Here is a 20,978-nt window from a genome sequence, read left to right on the forward strand (position 1 = left end):
TGGGTAAGGTCATTCATAGTTAACACAGCTACCGTGGTGCTCCAGAAAGAGGCTCCGGTAGTAATTAGGCAAGAATACAGGAGTAGTATTTGACTGTATATCAAATATGCACCTGGGACAAGAGTACCTGGGACTAGTCTCCTTGTCTGCTTGCCTTCATCAGCTTGCTGTATACACTGTACTGAAAATAAGCCATTCTGGGGTTTGTGTTTTTTTATCTGGTGTTACCAGAAAGGTTAAAGGTGGACTAGGCCCCAAAATATCGATCGCATGGCGGGCGAGCAGTCCTTCCAGAACATCTTTGAGGTGCCTTTCGCTGGAACGTTGCACACTTTGAGGTGTTTCGCTTGGGGAGCTGACATGGTGCTGTTTTCTTTGGTCAAAAGCACCTCTCCACCTCCGATGTTGCATTAAGTACGTTCACATCAAACGCAAAGCAAAGCCCCTACAGAGCAGTATCGTCTAGTTCCATTTTAACAACTTCTGCACATCAAAAAGTTGGTGAGTGCTGACCAGCACAGCATTGAGCTGTCTGAATTATGCGATGAGTGCTCCCAAATAATGTGCTATTTAACAAAAAATGTTTCTGTAAACAGAAACCTGTTGCTGCAGAAGCACTAAGTGAAGGGGTGAAAGTACTAAATAAAAAGGTTTATGAAGTCTGTTGTGTATACACAGAAGCATGCCAAAACTCACACTGTATACTCAGGAGTTTAGCAAGAGCATAAGCTCCTTTGTGTTAAAGAAAAACTATGAATGACCTTACAGTTTCATTTAACTAACTTACTTCTCTGTGGTTATGCTTGAATCTCACTTTGAATGTTAACTCTAAACGGCTAACCTGTTTCTTCCCTTTATTCACTTTTTTCACCTATCATTTGCATGACATGCAGGGTCAGTTTTGTGCATGACACCCGCTACCAGTATTGGTAGGTTCCAAACTTCTTTATTGATCTCTTTTTATGCTGTATATGATGTATGTTTCAAAACTCCTAGGCAAGATTTAGACCCTTGACTAGAATTAAAGGTTCTCTTGTCCTTCTGGTTGACTTCGCAGAGTGTTTAGATTTGTAGATGGAAGCTGCAGTTTAGATGTGATATCACCTGCTATAACAACTACACTGCAAAAGCAAAATACCATGAATTCCGGTCTGCTTTTCAGTTTTCAAAGTTTTATTTCTCTTTATATTTTATACTGTCTAGTACTATAAAATCATAAAATACTGGGAAAAGCCAGCAAGTTTCATCAGTGTTTTAAAGTTTCATAGTGGTGTGCCTATTTCTCCTTTTTGCTGTGTGTTAGAAAGTTTTGTCAGCGTTTCCCAGAAATGCCTACTTGGATCCACAGAGGTTCTCTTGAAACCCGTGATCTGAATCTCACTCCTCCTTTAAATGTATTTGCAGCTTGGAATTAACATTTTGGGTATGCAAAATGGGAGTGCAATGCAACAGCCTCCAAGATGGAAAAGCAGTCTTTCTTCCGTTCTGTAGCCTTATCCCAGTAACTTTTTTTGTGTGGGACTACTCAAACGAGCAGTTAAAATATCAAAGCTTTAAAACATCGGGTTAATAATTCTCCCGTAAAGATGATGATTTCTTAAAATGAGCAAAAAGCAGCAATTCTCACAAAATCACCCTTGCTTTTTGAGATCATACAAAGCAGTGTTTAAATCAGGAAAACTGTTATTATCCTTCTCCTGATTTTTGCCTAAAAGCTGATGATAATGTAACTCTGATAAAGTCTTAACAGTTGCACAGCACTAGTAGAAAAGTGCAAGCAAGCCATGAATTGGATTACAAAGGAAGACAGTGAGTATCTGGCTTACTTCAAAATGAGGATACATGAAAACAATTTGGTTTTCAATTGTGTTTTAAAAAAATAAGAGAAACATTTATCACTTTCCTTCCCAGTACAAACCACTGGGAGGGGTTTGTTTAAATAGAGTTTCTCTTTGGACTGCTCTGTATCGATACTGGGGGAAACCAAATTGCCTCCCTAAGAATTCTCAGGTAACGAGGCTGTTTTGGTAGAGACCTCTCGTTTGCACGAGTAACCCTCTTCTTAAGAGCTGCCACCCGCGTTTTCAGCGGTCCTTGCTCATTGTTTTGAGTTTTTTTTTCTGGGAATCGCCGATTGTGTTGACAACCTTCCTTTAATTGTACTTGTAATAAGCTATTTTCCCTTTTTTTTTTGTTTGTTTTTCTGTTTTTATTTCTCCGCCACGCTTTCTCGCTTTGCACTGTGATTGCATGCCATCTGCCGGTTTAACCCCATGACGATGGCTTGCCGCTCTTGATATTCACCATGCCAAAAAAATACCACTTCTCTTACCATAATGCTGCACCCTCCTGTTCATTGCTTCCATGGTTCCCCTCCTGAAAGTACCCATGATGCACAACGCTACGGCCGCCACTGTCTCTGCAGCAACAACTCCTGCAACAAGTGTTCCCTTCGCCGCAACAGCCACAGCAAATCAGGTTTGCTCCTTTTAAAGCTTTCTTTCACAAGATCCCGAACTCTAAATGAGTGCTGAGACTTTTGTTTTAGTTTTTTTTTTTAATTTATTTATTTTTAACAAAAAAAATTCTCCCAGAGAATTTTTTTGTTTTGTTTTTCTGTGTTTACCCCATCAAATTTTACTTTTAAGTCGTTTATAGCAAGTGTTTGTGGGACAGGTTGCACTTATTTAGAGTTAACATTTGTTGCAAATAATGATGTAGCTGTGTTTTGTCTTGCGATGTTTGTACCTAATTATCGTGTAATTAACCCAGCTGGAGTTAGAGTCACCGTAGTACTGGACTACTTACAAAAGTCTGTTGTTAACTCCCAAGTTCAAAAAGGGAGACCATCACAGGTTTGACACGTTCAGGTGTGTTAACGTAGCCTTTTCCATGCCCTATGTGGAAGTGACTAATTTGTAAGCAAGGAAGCTGTCTAAAATCACAAGCGGGACAGGACAGCTGAACAGGAAAAAGAGAGAGAAACAAAACTGAATGTTTTCTGTAAATGCCAGCGATCAAAACAGCACTCAAGATATTTCTGACTATGCCTGCTTTATGTCTGAAAGTGTATCTTTAACCTAGGAATTGTATTTCTGAAGAACCCCAAGGGTTGTTGGCAGAAGCAGTCTAGGAAAGATGATACTTTCTCCCTTTCTTCTGCAGTTTGTTATGTTAATGGCAGTTTTCATTTTGGTAGGGTTTCCCTCTCCTCCAGTAGGACCCAGGTCCCAGGGAGGACATATCTGTTGAGGTGGGGAGAGTGTATCTTTGACTCTTCCGTTGGGGCTGTGGAGATTCCCACTCTCATGCACTCGGCATCTGCCAAGAAAAGACTTTTCACAGCATTTGGGTTTCTCTGGCTTTTTTGTTGCTTTGGGACCACACTTGGGCAATTCCTGAGAGCTGTTTTCCCCTCACGAGTTGAGAGGTCAAACTGAGGAGGAAGCAAGCAGATTTTCTCACTAAGTGAAAGCAAAGGGCTATGTCCCCATCACCTTTCCTTTTGCTTTACCTGACCAGACCGACAGGCTGTTGCGGATGTAGTAAAACACTCACTGCCCTCCACTTGCCAAGGAATTACAAAAAAGTGTTTTGCTTAATAATGTTATACCAGCAGATTTATTATTTTTTACTGTCGGTTCCAAAACTGTGTAAGTTTCCCATGGAAAAACAGAAGTTGCCACAAGGGTTTATTTATAATAAATTAGGAAAAATATACTACCTCTGAAATACACCCTTCTTCCTGAAAGAAACACCAACCAGTCAGTTTTCTCTATTGTTATTTCAAAGGCTCATTTGCCAGCTTTGTGGTGTTTGTGCTTCTAGCATTTTCATCAGGAGAGAGTGGTTGTCTTGTGCATTCTTCTCTGAGAGCTGGCTTGTTTTAATCAAAAACTGCATGGGAGGAGGAGGCAAGTGCAGCAGGCAAATGGTGTGTTTCACCCTCCTCTCCAGAACAGCACCTGCAGCAGAAAATGGTTTTGGTGGTGTCCGGTGTAGTTTAGTGATCCCAGTGACACAGAGACTTGAAGATGCCAAGGGACTGTGAGAGAATGGGGTGGTTTGGGGAGGGGGTAAGCTGAGGACCGTCTTTAGCATGGGAATGCAGCCTGGGCAGCTCTGCCACCTACACTCCTGAGCACCAGAGAGGATGACTGGCCGAAGGAGAACAAATACACATACATCTGCAAAAGGACGAGTAAGCAGTCTGTTTTTTCTTTAATTAGTGGGAAAACTTTCACACAAGTAACTTTTGCCATTGGGGAGACGTTGGCGTGTCTTAATGCTCTTTCTCATCTAGCAGGATAGCAGGCAGAGCCCCTCCTTTCCCAGTGCAAATTTTGTTTGCACTGGAGGATTAGAGCATTTTAAGTTTACCAGGATTTGTTAAAAGTGTCTGTCTACATTTATTTAGTTGCATTTATTTGTGTGTGTGTGTATGCATATAACTCCATGCTGAAATTAAAGGATGGTTTAATACAGGGGGAATGGGTTTCCACTTGTTTAACTCGAGCCATTTGGAAGTTTGGCATCCAGTTAATCTGTCTTTCCACAAGTCCAAGTCAGGCCAAGGTAAATTCCCCTGGAAGGTCCTGCCACTTTCTCTTTCTCTTGCCTGTGGAAGGAGCGTTAAGTGTGTAACTAAAGCTCTGCTTCACTGCATGTGGCAGAGGTGAGTCCCACCCCAGCAGCTTTTCTCATTGGCCAGTGTAGCATGTTCCATCACTCTCTTTTTCTTCTCATCCCTGGCTTTGTTTTGGTCATTGCAAATCTTTAAAAGCTTCTGTAAAAAATAGTAGTTTTAGTGGGTACTTCTTTATAAGAAGCAAATTACCAAGTTTGCTCTCATAAGAGCTAGAGCCAAAGGTACAACACTGGGAAAGACCCCATAGTAACTCCATGGTCCTAATTCTTTAGCCCAAGAAGGCAGAAGGAGCTGGTCATGAATTTGGATTAAGGCTTTGTTTGTGGTCGTAACATCCTTGGTTTGTGTCCACTTGTATGGATTTATACTCTTCTGTGTGTTTCTGAAAAGGACTTTTTTATTCTTATCTAGAAAAAAATCTTTTCCTGACCCGTGCTACACTGCTTTACATGTCTTTGGGATACAATTTCTTCTTTCCAGTGTCTCTACTGCACTTTTTTAATCAACCTACAGCCTTCAACCTGTCCCATTTCAGTCTCCACAGCTTCTCCTCACAACGCCAAGCATGAAAAGGAAGTTGTAACAGGGCATAATCATTTCGTTCAATATCATTTGGCTTAGCATTCTGTCCTGAGGAAAGATTGCTGGACTTCCTTGGGTTGTGTGTGGTGATCCCGGTGTCCTTCAAGCACCAGTGGAAGGAAAAGTGAACGTCCCAAAAGTTAGAGTCTCATCTTATGGCTAAAAAAAATAATGACTCTGTTGAGTCTGGTAAATTATTTAGTATGTGCTGTCAGCTTGTATTTTGATAACAGATGAGCTATGTCTCAGATCTTCTGTATGTCCTTTATGAAAAGGATTGACAGCTCGAAATGTGCCTGCATTGATACAGACACAGTCAGTCATGCTTGGCCAGCAACTCTGTACGTTGTGTGTTCAAGTGGATGTATAGCCTTTAACTCTACGGTCTTCTCACATGCTTCATCCATGCAGGGTGACACCAGTTAAGAGTATATGGCAAATTTTCAGTCTCTTGCTTTTCTGACCTACAGAAGTTAGGTTTTAAAACTGAAATAATTCTCTTCAGAGGGGAGGAGAATCACTGTAACTCAGTGCAATGAAAACAGGATGGAGCAAAAGTGCTTTAACAAACCCTATTTTGAAAGCTGATTCAGTTGGTACAAGAGCTAATGGTGTTAGTTTTAGCTGCATGTTGACATCTTCTGAAGGGATGTCCCTGCTTACTCTAGCTGTCAGGCTGTGATAAGAAGGCATGAAAGGGAGAGACATCAGCTTAGGATTTCCAATGAAAGGCGGGTGGATTTCCAAAGGCAAGTAAGGAGTCTGGGAGCATGACCAGTCAGAGTTGAGAGGTCCTATCCCTTTTCATCTTACCATCCTTCACAGCTGCTCCAGCCATTCTCACCAGAGTGGAGCTGGAAGCCACAGCTACTTCACTTCAAGGTTAGATCCGTAATGAACTTTTGTTCAGTTGTTGTTTGGGAATACTGACAACGTTTTTGTGGAGGATGGAACCAGGAACTAGCTCCAGGTGGTGAGAAATAACAGTGAAAGAGCATTAGGGCATGAATACAGAGGATTTGGTCCTAGCTCCCTCTAGTGCATGCATGTGTGCAGAGGTATACAAAGCTTCTTATTTAAAATATTAATATAGTCCTTGTCTGGAAATACATACTTCAGAGTTCTTTAAGAAATCTTTTAATTGTTACTCCCATACCTGATGGCCTAGCAATACTACCACATCCACCACTAAACCATCAGTGCCACATCTACCTGTCTTTTAAATACCTCCAGGGATGATGACTCCACCATTTCCCTGGGCAGCCTGTGCCAGTGCTTGATAACCATTTTGGTGAGGAATTTTTTTCCTGATATCCAATCTAAACCTTCTCTGGTGCAAGTTGAGGCTGCTTCCTCTCATCCTGTCACTCGTTACTTGGGAGAAGGGACTGACCCTCATCTTACTACAACTTCCTTTCAGATAGGAACACGGCAATATTTTTTTGAGGCTTTTTTGGCTAAGTATGCACACTGCTGTGCATTCAGGACCGTGTCAAAGTCATTGATCTTAAGGAAAACTATTTTGGCAGTTTGATTCTCTTCTTGGTTTAATATTTGATTTATAAGTAAATACAGGACCAGAAGCTTGGGGAAAGATAGATAGAGACGACTTGGTGCTGATGATGTGCATCTTAATGCAAATGCAGAGAGATGCAACTCCCTGCACTCCGGAAGTGGATTAACAGAAGACCAACACGGAGGATGATCTATCCTAGCATTATGTGAGAAAGCTGTTATTCTCAATTCTGAGACTAAATTTCAATTTTGAATAATGCCCGTGTCTGCTTGGGGGCAGGGGAGCTTTCAATTCTAAGAATTTAAATTTCATTTACATTTCTAAGTAGAAAGCATTTACATATATGCAGTGCGGGGTCCTACAAGGATTAAAATGTTAGGATTCTGCCTGAAATTAAAACACCTAAGTGTTGATGTCTGGATATGGGTGTCTATGTGCAAGCTAGAAATTTAAGTAGCTGTTGTAGACTGTGAAGGCTATCACCATTGTCAGAGGGAGTCTGGAGAATAGTCTGGCTTACCCTTCAGAAGTCACACAGGGCTTGGTTCAGATGCCTAAACCTGTGTTAATAGATGTTTAAGCTTGTCCTAAAATAACCTTGGATGTCTAGATTATCCAAGACATTATTTCAACCTTGGCAGATGCAACTCGGGGCCTGGAGATGAATCTTCCCACTTCTGAGCTAGCAGCTGGATGACAGGCAGGAGGTCTTAGCCCAAATGACATTAAAAGCCTGGCAAGCAAAGGACCAGAGCGTGCAGTCTGTGGTCCCATGAAGTGATCTCCAGGCTCTGTTGGCTTATTGACTAGATTGTGTCACCCCATTGACTCAGGTGGGAGGTTAAGAACCAACGTGTCTGTGTCTTCAAGCTCAGTGGTTGCATCCTTTGTTCTTGGATGCTACAGGGCAATTAACAAATTCCAAACGATTTTAATTCAAATAGTCTTGCACACATCACTTCAGAACAGAACCGTATTTGGCTTTGTGTTCTGTGGCAATGAAAAGGGGCCAAAGACTGACAGGATAAAAATAGCATTACAGAGAATGCTGCTTAAAGATGTTATTTGGTGAGAACGTTATTCCACTGACCTTTTACCAAGAAGGAAAAAGTAAAAGACAGATCTGGTAGAAAAACGAAATACTCATAGACCACATCTGAGAAGAAATAACAAGATCAACAGGCTGGCTCATGCTAAGGCTTGTGATTATCTAGCACAGCTGTTTTAAATGATGCATTAGGGTTTGCACTAAAGTAGGTGGCAGTTATGCAGATATTCATTATGAAATCATTCAGTAGCCTTCAGTTTTGACAAAATCTCTAACGATGCAACAAAGTGAAAGTAAACATAGTTAGGTTACGTTCGAGTGCCACAAACAAAAGGGCAATTAAAATATTTGCCCCAGAATTCAAAAAGTAGCTAACCTAGGGTAAAATATAAACATGACCAATGTTGAACAGGGATTGGAGATGCCATGCCTGGCAGCTCCCAGGGAAGGAGGCAGGGAGGGAAGGAAGAAGGGAAGGAAAGGGGGAAGGAGGGGAGCTGGGCTGTGCAGCGGCAGACCACCTTTCCTTGCCAAATTGCCTGCTAAGGCAGCAGCCACTCCCAAAGGAGGCAAATGCTGCTTAGACCAAAATGTTGTGTGGCATATGCTCAAGCTTGTTTCTCCCTCTGCATAAGACAGAAGTGTCAGTTGCTCCCTCTTGCAAATATTCTCTGATGTCCCCAGAAAAAGAGGGCTTCCTCTCCAGTTTACCCACTAAAGCCCAGTAAGCCTTCTGGCAGGGCAGAAGGCTTCCCTTAGCCCTACTGACAAGACCTTTGCTGTGCCTTTCTTTCTTGTGGAAACCTGCCGAGCTTGTAAACAGGCAGAAGAGTAGCAATATACTGAGCAAATGAGCTGAAAAATCTGGAAGGTAGTAGGAAATGGCCTTTTTTTGTTGGTTAAAAGCAAGCTTTTGGGAAGGAATATGGGAAGGGGAAACAACTGTTATTTACATCTTTAGTGCCTGTGTACAACAGTGTCACCTATAAGAGCTTACGCAAAATTCTTATTAGTGATTTGAAAAGCTTTAAATGCAGTTTCTAAGTGAATGGGGGAGCAGGTAGGAAAGCACTTCTGCTCTGAATATTAAGAAACTAACTAATATTTCATTTTTTTGACTGAAAGTTTTGGTTTAAAAATTCTGTTAAGTGTCAAGTTAAATACCCTATGGAGAATTCTCTTCTAACAACAGAAGAGGCGATTTGAATCTTGACATGAAGGAGTTCAAAAATGGAGCTGGAGGAACAGATTCCTTTCTCGGACACATTTTCAGAAGGGATTCTTGCAGAGAGTGGGCACTGGGCACAACACTATTGGGCATCTAGCGAGCCCACGTATGGTGCCACGCTGTTCTACATAGAGGTACCGGCAAGCCTTGGCATCTGGGGTGCGGGACAGGACATCTCACCTTGTACCTGCACCAGGCTGGAAAAATGAACCTAGATGATCCTTGATCATAATGAGTCATTTCTCTAGGAAAAGTATTTGAATAACAACAGCTTGTCGTGGAAGGAAGGGCAAACTTAAACCACTTGCTCCTGCTTTCCAATATTAAAGCCTACAACAAATCTCAAGCCATGCCAAGAGAAGACCCACTGAATTGCCTTGAAACAACTGATGTTACAAAATACGTGGCAAAACTTGTGTTCTTCAGCTGTGAGGCAGCAAAGAGCCAAAGCCAAAAGATTATCCTTGGAAATATAAAGGAACTATCTTCTTTAAGTCTCATGCAAAGTTTAACCAAGACTTTGCTTTACTTTTAATAGCACTTTTTGGTCTCATAAGATAGCGTGTTCTTTCTGGGTAAATGATGAAGACCTCTGTCAGGCTTGCATACAGAGTTTTCAATCACATGCTTATATATAAGAAACCAATGGGAAGAAACGGAAAATCTCCAAATCGGTTTTATTTTAGAAATTAGAGGACTGACCTGCTTTCCCCTGGTAGCCGGCTAGATGGCAGTGTCACATAACACGAGCTGGGAGCAGAGGCTTCTTTCTTATACATAACAAAAATCAAGACATATTTCCCTTTCTTGTTACAGACTGTTTCAGCTTTCCTGGCATTGAATTTTCTTTTTAAAAAGTTTTTATGTTTGATATGATCAGTTCCTTTTGTGTTCTCGCTTTCAATTATTCAACAAATGATACTTTGACAAGTTGAGTAAAAGTCTTTTAGGGCATATATTTATTATTTAAACATAGGAGAATTTTTCTGAGGTCAACTCCTTTTTGTAGGTGTTCGGGGAAATATCCATTTGTTTCATTATGCTTAGCATGTACATGCTCATGTGAGCCTAGTTCTTTTCTTTTCCATCATAAAACTTTAAGGATACAGTGCTGTTCAGAGCTCTAGATGTACTTGTTTGGGATTCTGTTCTTTGAAATAACTGCATCTGGACATCTCGAGCTGCTCCAACTATTTTCCTTTTAATTCATTGAATATCATTTTTTTTTAATCTCAGTGTGTGATTTATTGCCCATCAGAAAATACTGATCTTTGGCTTTGAGTGTGCAGGAGGCTGCCCACGTAACCGCAGTGGAAACATCTGTTTGTTTATTTATTTATTTGGTGTTTGTACCTGTAGTGACTTTCAGCCTGAGGCAAAGATTTGTTGACTTAGACTTCACTTCTCCTATCTGCAGTGACACACAGCAGTATGTATGTCTGTTTATGGGAAAGTATTCAGAGAAGAAGAAAATTAAGGAGGTAGAAAGCAGTCAAAAGTCAGGAATGTTGAAAAAGTCAAAAATCAGGAACATTTTGTCAGAGAAGCTTTTAGTGAATTTTGTAAAACTGACACAAGTGTTGTAAGTCTGCTGTCATTTACTCATTGTAAGTTAGCGAGTAACCTTGATGAACATAAACTTAGTACGTTTCTGTCTTTAGGTTCAGTCTGAACTGGAGTGCCAGGTTTTAGGCGAGGAGGGGTTTCAGAGCTGGGGAAACTGTAGAAGTGCTCACCATGCTCTGCGTGCAGCAGCAGCGTTTGGCAGAAAGGAATGGGTGTCATGTGTCTAGTGGCAGCCTCACACATGGTTTGGACATGCGTGATGTGTAAAAGGAAAATACAAAGCAGGCTTTGTTAAAGGAAGAAAACCAAACACTAGGTGAGGACACTTAAGAAAATGCAGGTTTGGACAAGTAGCACCTCTTACAAGAGGAATTCAGGCACTTGCACAGGTAACACATGGCTTGTGCTTGGCCTTTCAGAGCTCTTTTGTGCTTTCAGTTCCTCTGCGTAAGCCTATTCTGGCAGTTTCTAAAATTCAAGGAGAGAAGGAAAATGAGCTGAATGTAGGAAGTGAAGAACACAGATGATTGCAGCAGCTCAGACCTGCAGAAAAGTAAAATTGAGTAGCTATTCAAAACAGTCACTGAATAACAGTCCTAAAACATTACAGCAGTGGTTTTCTCATTTCTGTGTAGTCTGACTGCTGCCTGTGCTTTTACTTAAAAATAGATTTTGGTTTAATATATTGGAGTGTGTTATGATCAGTTTTTAGTACTGCATTATTTATTACTTTAAAGAAGAATAAACAAAGCCAGATTGCTTTCATTTTTAAAACAACCAGTCCTGTTTCTTCAGAGTGAGTAAATACCTATTAAGTCGAACATAAATATTCTACGTTACTGCTTGAGTAAATACCTATTGAAACTCATAAGCACACTAAAGGACTTGACAGCATAAGTAGGCATTGGACTCTCTTTCAGGACTCTGTGAATATTAATGAGAAGAATGATGCTGTTGAACCCTTGAGTCCTTTGGAATCCCATAGTTGCCTTGATCTTTTCTGTAGGTAATTGTAAAGAACTGGATTCAGACGAGGTCTGTGTCAGCTTTACAATGCCCTGGTGGCCAGCAGCTTGTTCCTGGTGGAATGAAAGTGGGCTAGCTAGCAGATCTGTACACTCCAGTGTGGTCATCTGACCCTCAGCCGTTTCCAGAGGCATGTTACCAACATGTGAAACAGACAGAACTGGGCACACTCAGATTTAGGGGGGAAAAAAAAAGAGAGGATGGAACAAGGCACCAGAATTACCGTGTCCGGGGATGGTCTGTAAAAACACCAAACAAACAGGACATCCCCCCTCAGGAAACACCCGATGCCACCTGTATTAGTCACTGTACGAGCAGGCAACCAAGAAGGTCATCTGTGGCCTAGGCACCTCATCCTTTATGTAGAAATCAGAGCTCACAGTATGGATGAGCAAAGTAGATAAATGTATTTGGGATGCATTGGATTAATGGAGAAGTGGAAAGGTAAAAGTCCTTCTTGATCCCTTGAATTGAAGAGAGGTCCATAGTTAGAAAAATGAAGTATGTATATATTAAATTGTAACATGCTGGAAATGAGAATGGGGCTTCTGGCCATCTAGAGGAGAGTAGCAAGGGAAAGAAGCCAGTGACACAAGGTGGAGCTCTGTGTTCATGAAAAGTGGTGAGGTGTTGAGCTGTACTGGTTGGAGTATCAAATTGCTTTCAGTAGATCACTCCAATCCTATTAGTAGTTCCTTTAGGTTTTGACTGGGGATATGTTTGTTTGTGGGGTTTTTTTTCTTTTAAGTGTTTGCAGATGAACTTGTAGAAAGATGCTAGTTTGATTCTAGTTTTAAAGAAGTACAAAGTGGCGACCATGAATTTTGGAAGTGGAAATTGAGAAAGGAGTGAGGGAGGCCTGAGGCTGGATGGATGCATGAATGCACAAAGGTGGTTGGAAGAGACAAAGGAGGGCTCTTGCAGCTGTGACGAGACCTGTGGTGTAGTGCAGACAGTAGGACTGGAAGGGGCTTCCAGCAAGGGATTACAGCTCGTACCAGGGTCAGCAAAGGGAGCAGGACGGCAGCTAAGATGGGAGATATGAGGCACATGTACTCGAGTACCTTTCTGCCCTGAGACCAGGCAGGATACTTTTGGTGCAAGTGACATTGGAGCTGACTCAGCTGTTAGCCAGTTGAGGACAAGACTCACCACTTGGAGGAGCACCGGTGAGAGTCCTGAGGTGAGGGATTGGAAAGCTGGTGCTCCATGGAGATGGTGCTGCTGAAGATGTGGAGAAGTAGGAAGTGAAGAAGTCCATCTGTAAGGCTGTAAAAACTAAGTAAGGCCAAGCGTGACTGATATGAGAGTCTAGCACAGGGCCACCAAGATGATCAGACTGGAGCATCTTCCTTATGAGGAAAGGCTGCAGGAACTGAAGCTTTTTAGTCTGGAGAGGAAACTGAGGGGGGATCTCATTAATATTTACAAATATATAAATAGAAGGTGTTAGGAGGTTGGGGCATCCCTTTTTTCTATAGTAGCTAGCAACAGGACAAGGGGTAATGGGATGAAACTGGAACACAGAAAGTTCCACGTAAATATAAGAAAAAAACTATTTCACTGTGAGGATGAGGAAGCCCTGGCACAGGCTGCCCAGAGGGGCTGTGGAGTCTCCTTCCTTGGAGGTCTTCAAGACCCACCTGGACATGTTCCTATGCGACCTGATCTAGGTGACCCTGCTTCTGCAGGGGAGTTGGACTAGATGATCTCTGAAGGTCCCTTCCAACCCCTACCATTCTATGATTCTGATTCTATGATTACTCTCAGTAAATGTCTGAATATTTACTCTTCCACTTCTGATTAAAATAAAAAAGACTGCATTATTTTGAAGAAAAAGAACAAGGCACATGCCACAAAAGAGCATTCTAAGAGAAAATGAAAAATAAAGAGATGGAAGCATTTCCCAAAGGCACGGGGAAATATAAATAGTCTTGGGTTTCATGTCAAAGGGAAGAAATACTTGGTGCTAGTTTTATTTTTAGAAAGCAGGAGAAGTTATGAGACAGCTTGATATGAGCTGGCTGTCTGAAAATATCTGTCGTTTTTAATGTATACCCTGGATGCATCTGACCAGTCTGCTGCTCGTGTGAAAAAACGTGAAAACAGAAAATGTCACTAGGGAAGGATTCATCTGCCCTGACGCAGGTGTCTAAAAGTTAAATAACTCTAGTGTGAACTATTTTCCACAGACTCTTTCATTTAGTGGATGGGGAAATAAAAAAACCACATCAGAACCATCATGAGTTGGTAATCTCTCTCATGCTAAAGTAAGATCTCTGAGGTAGACTAGGAAGACATAAAATAGGGTGGCCAGCTGAGGGGAACATGTCTGAAATCATCTGAGATTCATCTTGTCTACAAGAAGCTCCTGTCACTGTATTGCTTTTAAAATGAAAGACTGAAAAGTCTAAGTTCATTTTTGGAGGTCAAATACGATCTTAACACCTCCTTAAAATGCATTAATGCTGATGGAGCAAAATGCAGTCTGGAGAAATAATTTCAGAACTTCTGAAAGAGAAGCATGTCAGAGGTAGATGCAAAGTCATGTTTTCTGGCTGATCCAGAGTGACGGGCCTTTAGTTGAACAAGAGTTCATGTACACTGAATTCATGCGGAATGGATTGTTTTCTGTTTTCATTGTTGTATAATAGATCTGGAACTGGAAACAGTTCACAGAGGGAGTAAAGAAGCTTCTTGAGTTTGTAGCTTCAAAACAGAAAATCTCAAGCTGAATGATGTTCTTGAAATTCGCAGCACTCAGTGATGATTCTAGGTAATCTGGTCGATTCTGTGAACTGTATCAAGTGAAGCAGCGCACACAGCAGCCTGGGTGTCAGCAAAGAGTTCACAAAAGTGGAATTTCCACCTTAGTTTAAAACAGATTCTCAATTTACGTTTTTAAGTCTTGAGACAATAACTGACGACAGATGCCTTTGCTGGGTCTGAGGAAATCGCAAGCTGTGCTGGATTTGTCGGCTGATGTGTGCCATGGGTTGGTAGTTCAGTAAGAAGCTGAAACCATTGGCAGTGACATCTCTCATGGTTGTTGTTCCCATGGAGGACGCTGAAAAGTTCTGTCACCCTTAGGAGCAGCCCTGATTGAATTTAGGAGTGTTCTGTGTTGCACATGGGGCTTAAGGACCACTGTGGTCAACCAGAAGTCTTAAAAGAGCCATGCTCTGATAGAAAAGAGAAGAAAGTTCTTGGCATTTAGAATCGTAGATCATAGAATGGTAGGGGTTCGAAGGGACCTTTAGAGATCATCCAGTCCTAACTCCCCTGCAGAAGCAGGCCCACCTAGATCAGGTCGCAGAGAAACTTGTTCAAGTGGGTCTTGAAGACATCCAAGGAAGGAGACTCCACACCCTCCCTGGGCAGCCTGTGCCAGGGCTCTGTCACCCTCCATTAGGAACTGAAAATGTCACCTCTAAAAAGCTGGGAAATTTGGTAAAAGCAAATGCTTCTTGGCAGTTACAAAGTAGTTTGCAGCAGCTTAGATTCACTCTCTGTGCTCCTACTTTCATTCAGGTCTAGTAACGAACACTGGCACCATTTTAGTGATTTTTAGTCTAAAGGGCAGACAGCTTTCTGGCACTTCAGACAAGTACCAAGCAAGAAGGCAATCGAGAGAGTGTGCCCTATGTGATTACCTCCAAAGAAATGCCCTTTGCTGTGACTAAATCTTTCCTGCCTTACTACCCCAGACCGTAAGTGCCAGGCCATTCTGCTTGTGCTAGAAATGGCCTTCTTCTTTGATCTCTTACTGCAGCAGCAGGAGAGATGTTTTCTGGCTCATCTGTGTCCACACCTGTGTGTGCATCTGACCCACAGAGCAATAACCGAATGCTTTCCCATTGTGTGACTCACAGACCTTTTGTTTGTGGGGTGGTGCACGTTCCTTGTGTGGTCTTATGCTTCAGGGCTTAGTGCTTATATGTGCTCTGGTAAAAGTGTCAGTACATTATATCAAGTTCCTGTGAAGTATCATGATACAGTGGTATTTACTGCAAATATGACGAGTCATCTGCACGTACATTTGAGATGCAGTTATTGAAACAGGAGCAAAGATGAAGGCTGTTGGGCCTGTTGAGAAGTAAGGAGGGGATACAGACTCTGTAGTAAGCGTTTGCAGGGATGTTCCTTTGTCAGTATGTTCTGTACAGCTTCTCCTTTCCCAGTATGCAAACGATGGAGCAATTAGCAGCGATGCAGACTTAGATAGCCTCCGTCTTCCATCGAAGTTTATTACTTCATTTGTAGATTAAACAAAAGAGGTTCACAGTGTGTGTTCCATGCAAAGTAGTTCAGCATTTTATGCTCTCCTGTCAGACACAGTGAAAGAAACACTTGCAGAAGCTGATACGTGTGTATGTAGCTACTGCGGAGTTGTGATATCTTTTGAGAAATAGGGTGTGAACCTATAATTAAAGACTAGGGGATATGTTTCACACTTTGTGGCTAAGGTTAAAAAGGAAAAAATAGTAGCTCCTCAGTTCTGCATCTCCGTACTGGCAAAGCTTGTTCTGAAGGAGAGACTTGAGGTTATTTTATTTTTCCTAGGACTCCTACATGTACTAGAAATAGCCAGGGTGCAACATGCCCTAGTTACGTTGCCTGCACGAGCGGCAGCTCAGCCCAGAGGCTGTGGTGGAAGTGAGCCAGTCTTGTAGCCACTGCTGGCTAGAGAAGCGTGGTGGGGAGAGCTCCAGCTGCACCTCCTGCACCCACAGCCACATAAACAGGACATGCTGGCGCACAAAAGGAAAGTGTTTACATTGTCTTCGCTCCTTCCTGAGTTTTGAGAGAAGGAGAGAAACAGCAGGAACAGGGACAGGGCGGTGGAAGTCCTTACCTGGGCTCTGCTGCTCACCAGAGGAGGAAAGAGAAGATGTCCCTTCTCTGTTGTGCTGCCCAGGATCCCACCATCCTGCTGGGCACACAGCAGGATGAGTTGCACTTGGGTGAATCAAAGTGCTGGGGATCGTCCTCCCGTTTTCCCAAGAAACAGCCTGTGATGAGGCCCTCTGCCAGTGTCACACATTTGGGAGGAACTGGGAGCATCAGTCTTGTAGGGCAGTTTGACCTTTTAGGATATCTCGGCATAAGGGACGGTGATCTGTCTCTCTGTACATGGAGGGGAAAAAACCTATAGGAAAATGCAAGTTTGTCCCCTCAAAAGCTGACAGATGATGTAGGCAGGCGCAGCGTCTGAAATTCCAGGTTTTTTACACCGAATAGATTTCAGGTTGTGTCCCATTAAATCAGACCTCGGGATCCCTTAAATACACTTGCGTGATTATGGCTAACCCAGTACAGCTAAAGCTGCTTTATTAATTACATTGACATGTCGGGTTGCAACGTGCTAAAAATACCGGTGCCGATAATCTCAGCCACTTCTTATTTTCGGCACGGCCACATCCTTCGTACGTACTGTCAAATCACCGCGCTGCAGACGGACCGGGGTTACCACAGGCAGGGCTTTATTATTTCAGCAAAGGCACTTCTTGTGTTATTTCAATAGGAAACAGGAGATAGGCGGTCAGCTAACAAACTCACAATGGGTGGAAGTTCATTAAAAATATATGTCCTTGTTGTACGTATGCTGTATTTAGACGTGAAAGCCCTTTGGAGCAGAGGGTGTTTGTACGGTGTTACAGTGGGGCCTCGCGTGTCACTAGCGCTGATGATAATCGAGGAGGACTCCTTGGCAAGTTAGATGGGGTCAGGGAGCTGGTATTTGCATACTAGAGCGAGGCAGTTCTGGTTGTGAGTTATGTGTGAAAACGTGGCAGGGAGGGCACGGGTCTGGAGTGAGCGCCTTCCACCCAGAAGCGAGCAGAGGTGTTTCTTTTTGTCAATCTGTATGTCAGAGGTAGTATGTTGCTGGAGTTATTTTCAAAACATTTTCTTTGGGGTTTTTTTTCCCTCCTCTTTTAAAATAAATATTGCATTAAGCAGCAATGTAGCTTCTTAATGCACAAGTAGGTCAAAGTGCTGTCATAGAATCATAAAATGGAATGGTAGGGGTTGGAAGGGACCTTTAGAGATCATCTAGTCCAGCTCCCCTGCAGAAGCAGGTCCACCTAGATCAGATCGCATAGGAACGTGTCCAGTCATGACCATCTCGCATGACCTACCTACAAATACAGTTTAAAAATGTCGAGTGCCAAATTAAATGGGAAGAGCCAGGCGATGCACTCTCATTCCTTGGCATGTGCTTAGGTCTGGAGCACAGGTGAACAGTGGCGTGATGAAACATCAGACCCCCTGGCTCTCATCATCGCTCTCAGCGACAGCTGTTTTCAAAGGGCAGGCGATGGAAATCTGGACTATTCCAATACTGTGAGCAGGTTAAATCGGTGGCTGGACCCATTGTGCATTTCACCCTCACAGTATTGGAAGCGTCTGTGAAATGGTTGCTTCACCCTCAGTTTGAGACGTTGTGGAGGTAAAGCAAGAAGGGAAGTGACTAGCTAGGCGCACAGAGGTCCTGTTACAGTCATTATCCTGGATCTCCTGACATAAGGAAGTGTGAAAAACGCTCTCAAGTTTGCTGAAGGGCACTGAAAAGACACTGGGAATCACCCAGCCCAGCACATTGGTTTTGCTTGTTGGTGGCGAGTGGCCCAGCCGCCCCCATTCTGAACCCTTGGTTGTTCCCGACTTTGTGGGAGCAGTTGAGGGAGGTGGAGAACCACACTAGACACAGATGCGCTTTTGTGCTTCCTCTGGGGGTGGTGGCGCAGGGTCGATTTCACCTCTGCCGAGGTGCTGAGGATGCACAACCCACCTACAGAGCCAGGCCCCTCTTTAGGGCCTTCGCTGCCATCTCCAGCATTTTTGGCGCAAAGCCCGCCCCCCTCTGTGCGTTCTGGCTCCCCTGGGAGGAAGCCGATCAGGTTTGTGGAACACAAACACCTCCCGGGCAGAGCGAGGGTTATGGGACGGTGTCCCAAGCTTAGTTAGTCCGGCGCCTGCCACTCAGAACGTGAAACGCTCCCCCCGCACCACCTAAAAGCGCGATCACGCTCTCCTTTCTCTTGGCAGATAATCCTGAAATAGCCGGCAGGAGCGGGACGGAGTGTCACGAAGCCTCCCTGCGGACGGCCAAGCACGGCTACTGTACATACTACCCCGTCTCCTCCTCTCTAGAGTTGCCACAAACTGCATGCTAAGTCAAGAATTTGTTCTTATGGACAAATCACAAACTCGAAAAAGCTAGTGCTGCTATGTCATATATGAATATTAAATATGGTATGCTTACTATACTCCAACCTTAAAATAGTTAACTACCTGATACCAGCTGTGATGTTTCGAGGCATAAAGGGTAACATTTAGTTTTAAAGATTTTTTCTAAGCATAGTTTAATTCTTGCAAACGTCGTCTTTTCTCCATAACGATGCCTAACGAAATGGTCCGGTTCAGTTAGCCTCGTGAGATTCAGCACTGATGAATCTTTCGAGCTCAGCAATAATTAAGTTGTATTGGCAAAAAAAAAAAAATGTACCCCGGTTGCAGGTTTAATTTCCCCCTGAACTATGATTGGGGTTTTACTTCTCGGTTAAAAACAAAACAAAACACCAAACAACCTTGGCGAGTTGATTCCAAGACGGAGGAAGTGAAACGCAGCCTCCGGCGTCCTGCACGTCACTCTGCCAATCTGAATATTTTTAGCCAGAAGTCCAAAGTAAAGCACAAATTCTTTAGATGCACATGGTTGGTGTTTGACTTGTATGGAGAAGTTGCATTTGAATCATAGCAGAGTAGCAGAAGAAAAACGTTAAATTTTGCACAGTATGAGCTTCATACCCCTTTGAGTCCCCAAAAGAACAAAGTCTTGAGAATATTATTTTACAAGTATATTTATAATGTTTTTAAAAGAGACTTTGCAGAAGTGCCTAAATTTTGTCACATCAGACTTGATGAAAGTGAGCCTGATGCCAACAGTCAGATCTCACCGGAAGCGAATAGTCTTTCAAACTCATCGTCAGGTTACCAAAAAAAGATCCAAGCTGTTAAGAAGTAACTTCTAGAAGTGTAAACTCAAAACAAACAAAGAAAAAAAGACCAAACTAATGTAAGAAAAGGAGAAAGAGAAGGCTGTAGATGACCAGATTTGTATGATACTCTAATTTAATTAAAATTCAGCTGAGTCACTGAAACTTCAGAGGTGACTTTAATCTAGACTATTAACTGAACACTAAGAATGTAGAACGAGATGCAGTTTAATAAGTCATTACTATATTTGCTTTGGTTTTTGTTTTTGATTGGATTACAGGATTGTAACCAGGTTAGAGTGGAGGAAAACAAAATAGTTCTTTTAATTGTTTTTTCTTTAAAAACATATTTTATGTCACAAAAGTATGAAGATATCTTTAATACAATTATATACATGTTATATATACATACATACATATATATGGATGAAGCAGATTTTAATGTTGTTTACTTTTTTAAATACTTTGTTGATTTACAAGGTAATTATATATGTATAATTAAATTTTTCTTTTTGATTTGAGATTTGTTTCAAGCACTATTGTACCAAATATTTCATATTTCACATTTTATATGTTGCACATGTATCACATAAATGACATAGTTTTTAAATTATTGTTTTAAAGAAAAAAAAAACACACACAAAAAAAGAAACCCACAAAAAAACAAGACAGCTGTTATAAGTGGATATTATGTATAATTGTTTGCAGCATAAGTTTTCTATGTGGACATTATTAGTGATTGCAGTATTTTAACTTAACCTCTTCAGATTGATTGTAAACTGTTTTAAACTTTGGGAGGCACTGCCTGTTCTCAAGGAACGAAGGCACTAACGATATAATTATTTGCTCGGGAAGTTCTTTTCCTGGCTCAATCGCGTTTGTCCGATGTCTAATTGCTCTCTATTTATATATAAAGCTGGAGATTTGATCATCCGAAAGAAACAAAACAAAAGAATGACCGCGATTCGACTGTAAAAAAAAAAAAATTAACATAGTGCTTGTAACGTCACGTTAGTTTTAATTTGTGGAGGAAATAACGTATCTTAACTCGTTACTTTAGCAGTTAAGGTATCACCATTATATACTATTAAAACACTAATATTTGTAGACTTTCTCAGTCATTATAACTAGGTAGTTGACACTGCAACTTGCCTATATCTGTCAAAGTTGTTTTTATTTTTTTATAATAGTTAATTTAGGCATTTGGGTAGCTTATTGTATAATACTAAATGGTAAATTATCCATGTTGTTGAAATATTTTATGTAGATAACTCTTCAAGGCATTGTTTTGTGTGAACTTTTTATGTTTCGGAATAACCGTTACTCTACGTTTTTTACAATTAATCCAACGCTACTATTGTTTT

At 41.9% G+C, this 20,978-nt stretch overlaps 1 protein-coding gene across 3 annotated transcripts in view; it reads left to right on the forward strand.

Annotated features, from left to right (window-relative positions):
• The window catches only part of MBNL2 (muscleblind like splicing regulator 2), a 112,292-nt gene extending 92,249 nt beyond the window's left edge, over positions 1-20,043 (forward strand). For 2 of the 3 annotated variants that reach the window (XM_061996101.1, XM_061996119.1), the window contains one exon: positions 18,665-20,043. In XM_061996101.1, the coding sequence (XP_061852085.1) occupies positions 18,665-18,792 (128 nt within the window). In that variant the 3' untranslated portion in view covers positions 18,793-20,043. Of the gene's footprint in view, positions 1-2,383; positions 2,479-18,664 lie in introns of all 3 variants that reach the window. The other variant, XM_061996109.1, reaches the window with a different exon arrangement.
• The last annotated feature ends 935 nt before the right edge of the window (positions 20,044-20,978 follow it).

This window comes from Colius striatus, chromosome 1 (genome assembly GCF_028858725.1).
Source record: "Colius striatus isolate bColStr4 chromosome 1, bColStr4.1.hap1, whole genome shotgun sequence".
Classification (NCBI taxonomy): domain Eukaryota; kingdom Metazoa; phylum Chordata; class Aves; order Coliiformes; family Coliidae; genus Colius; species Colius striatus.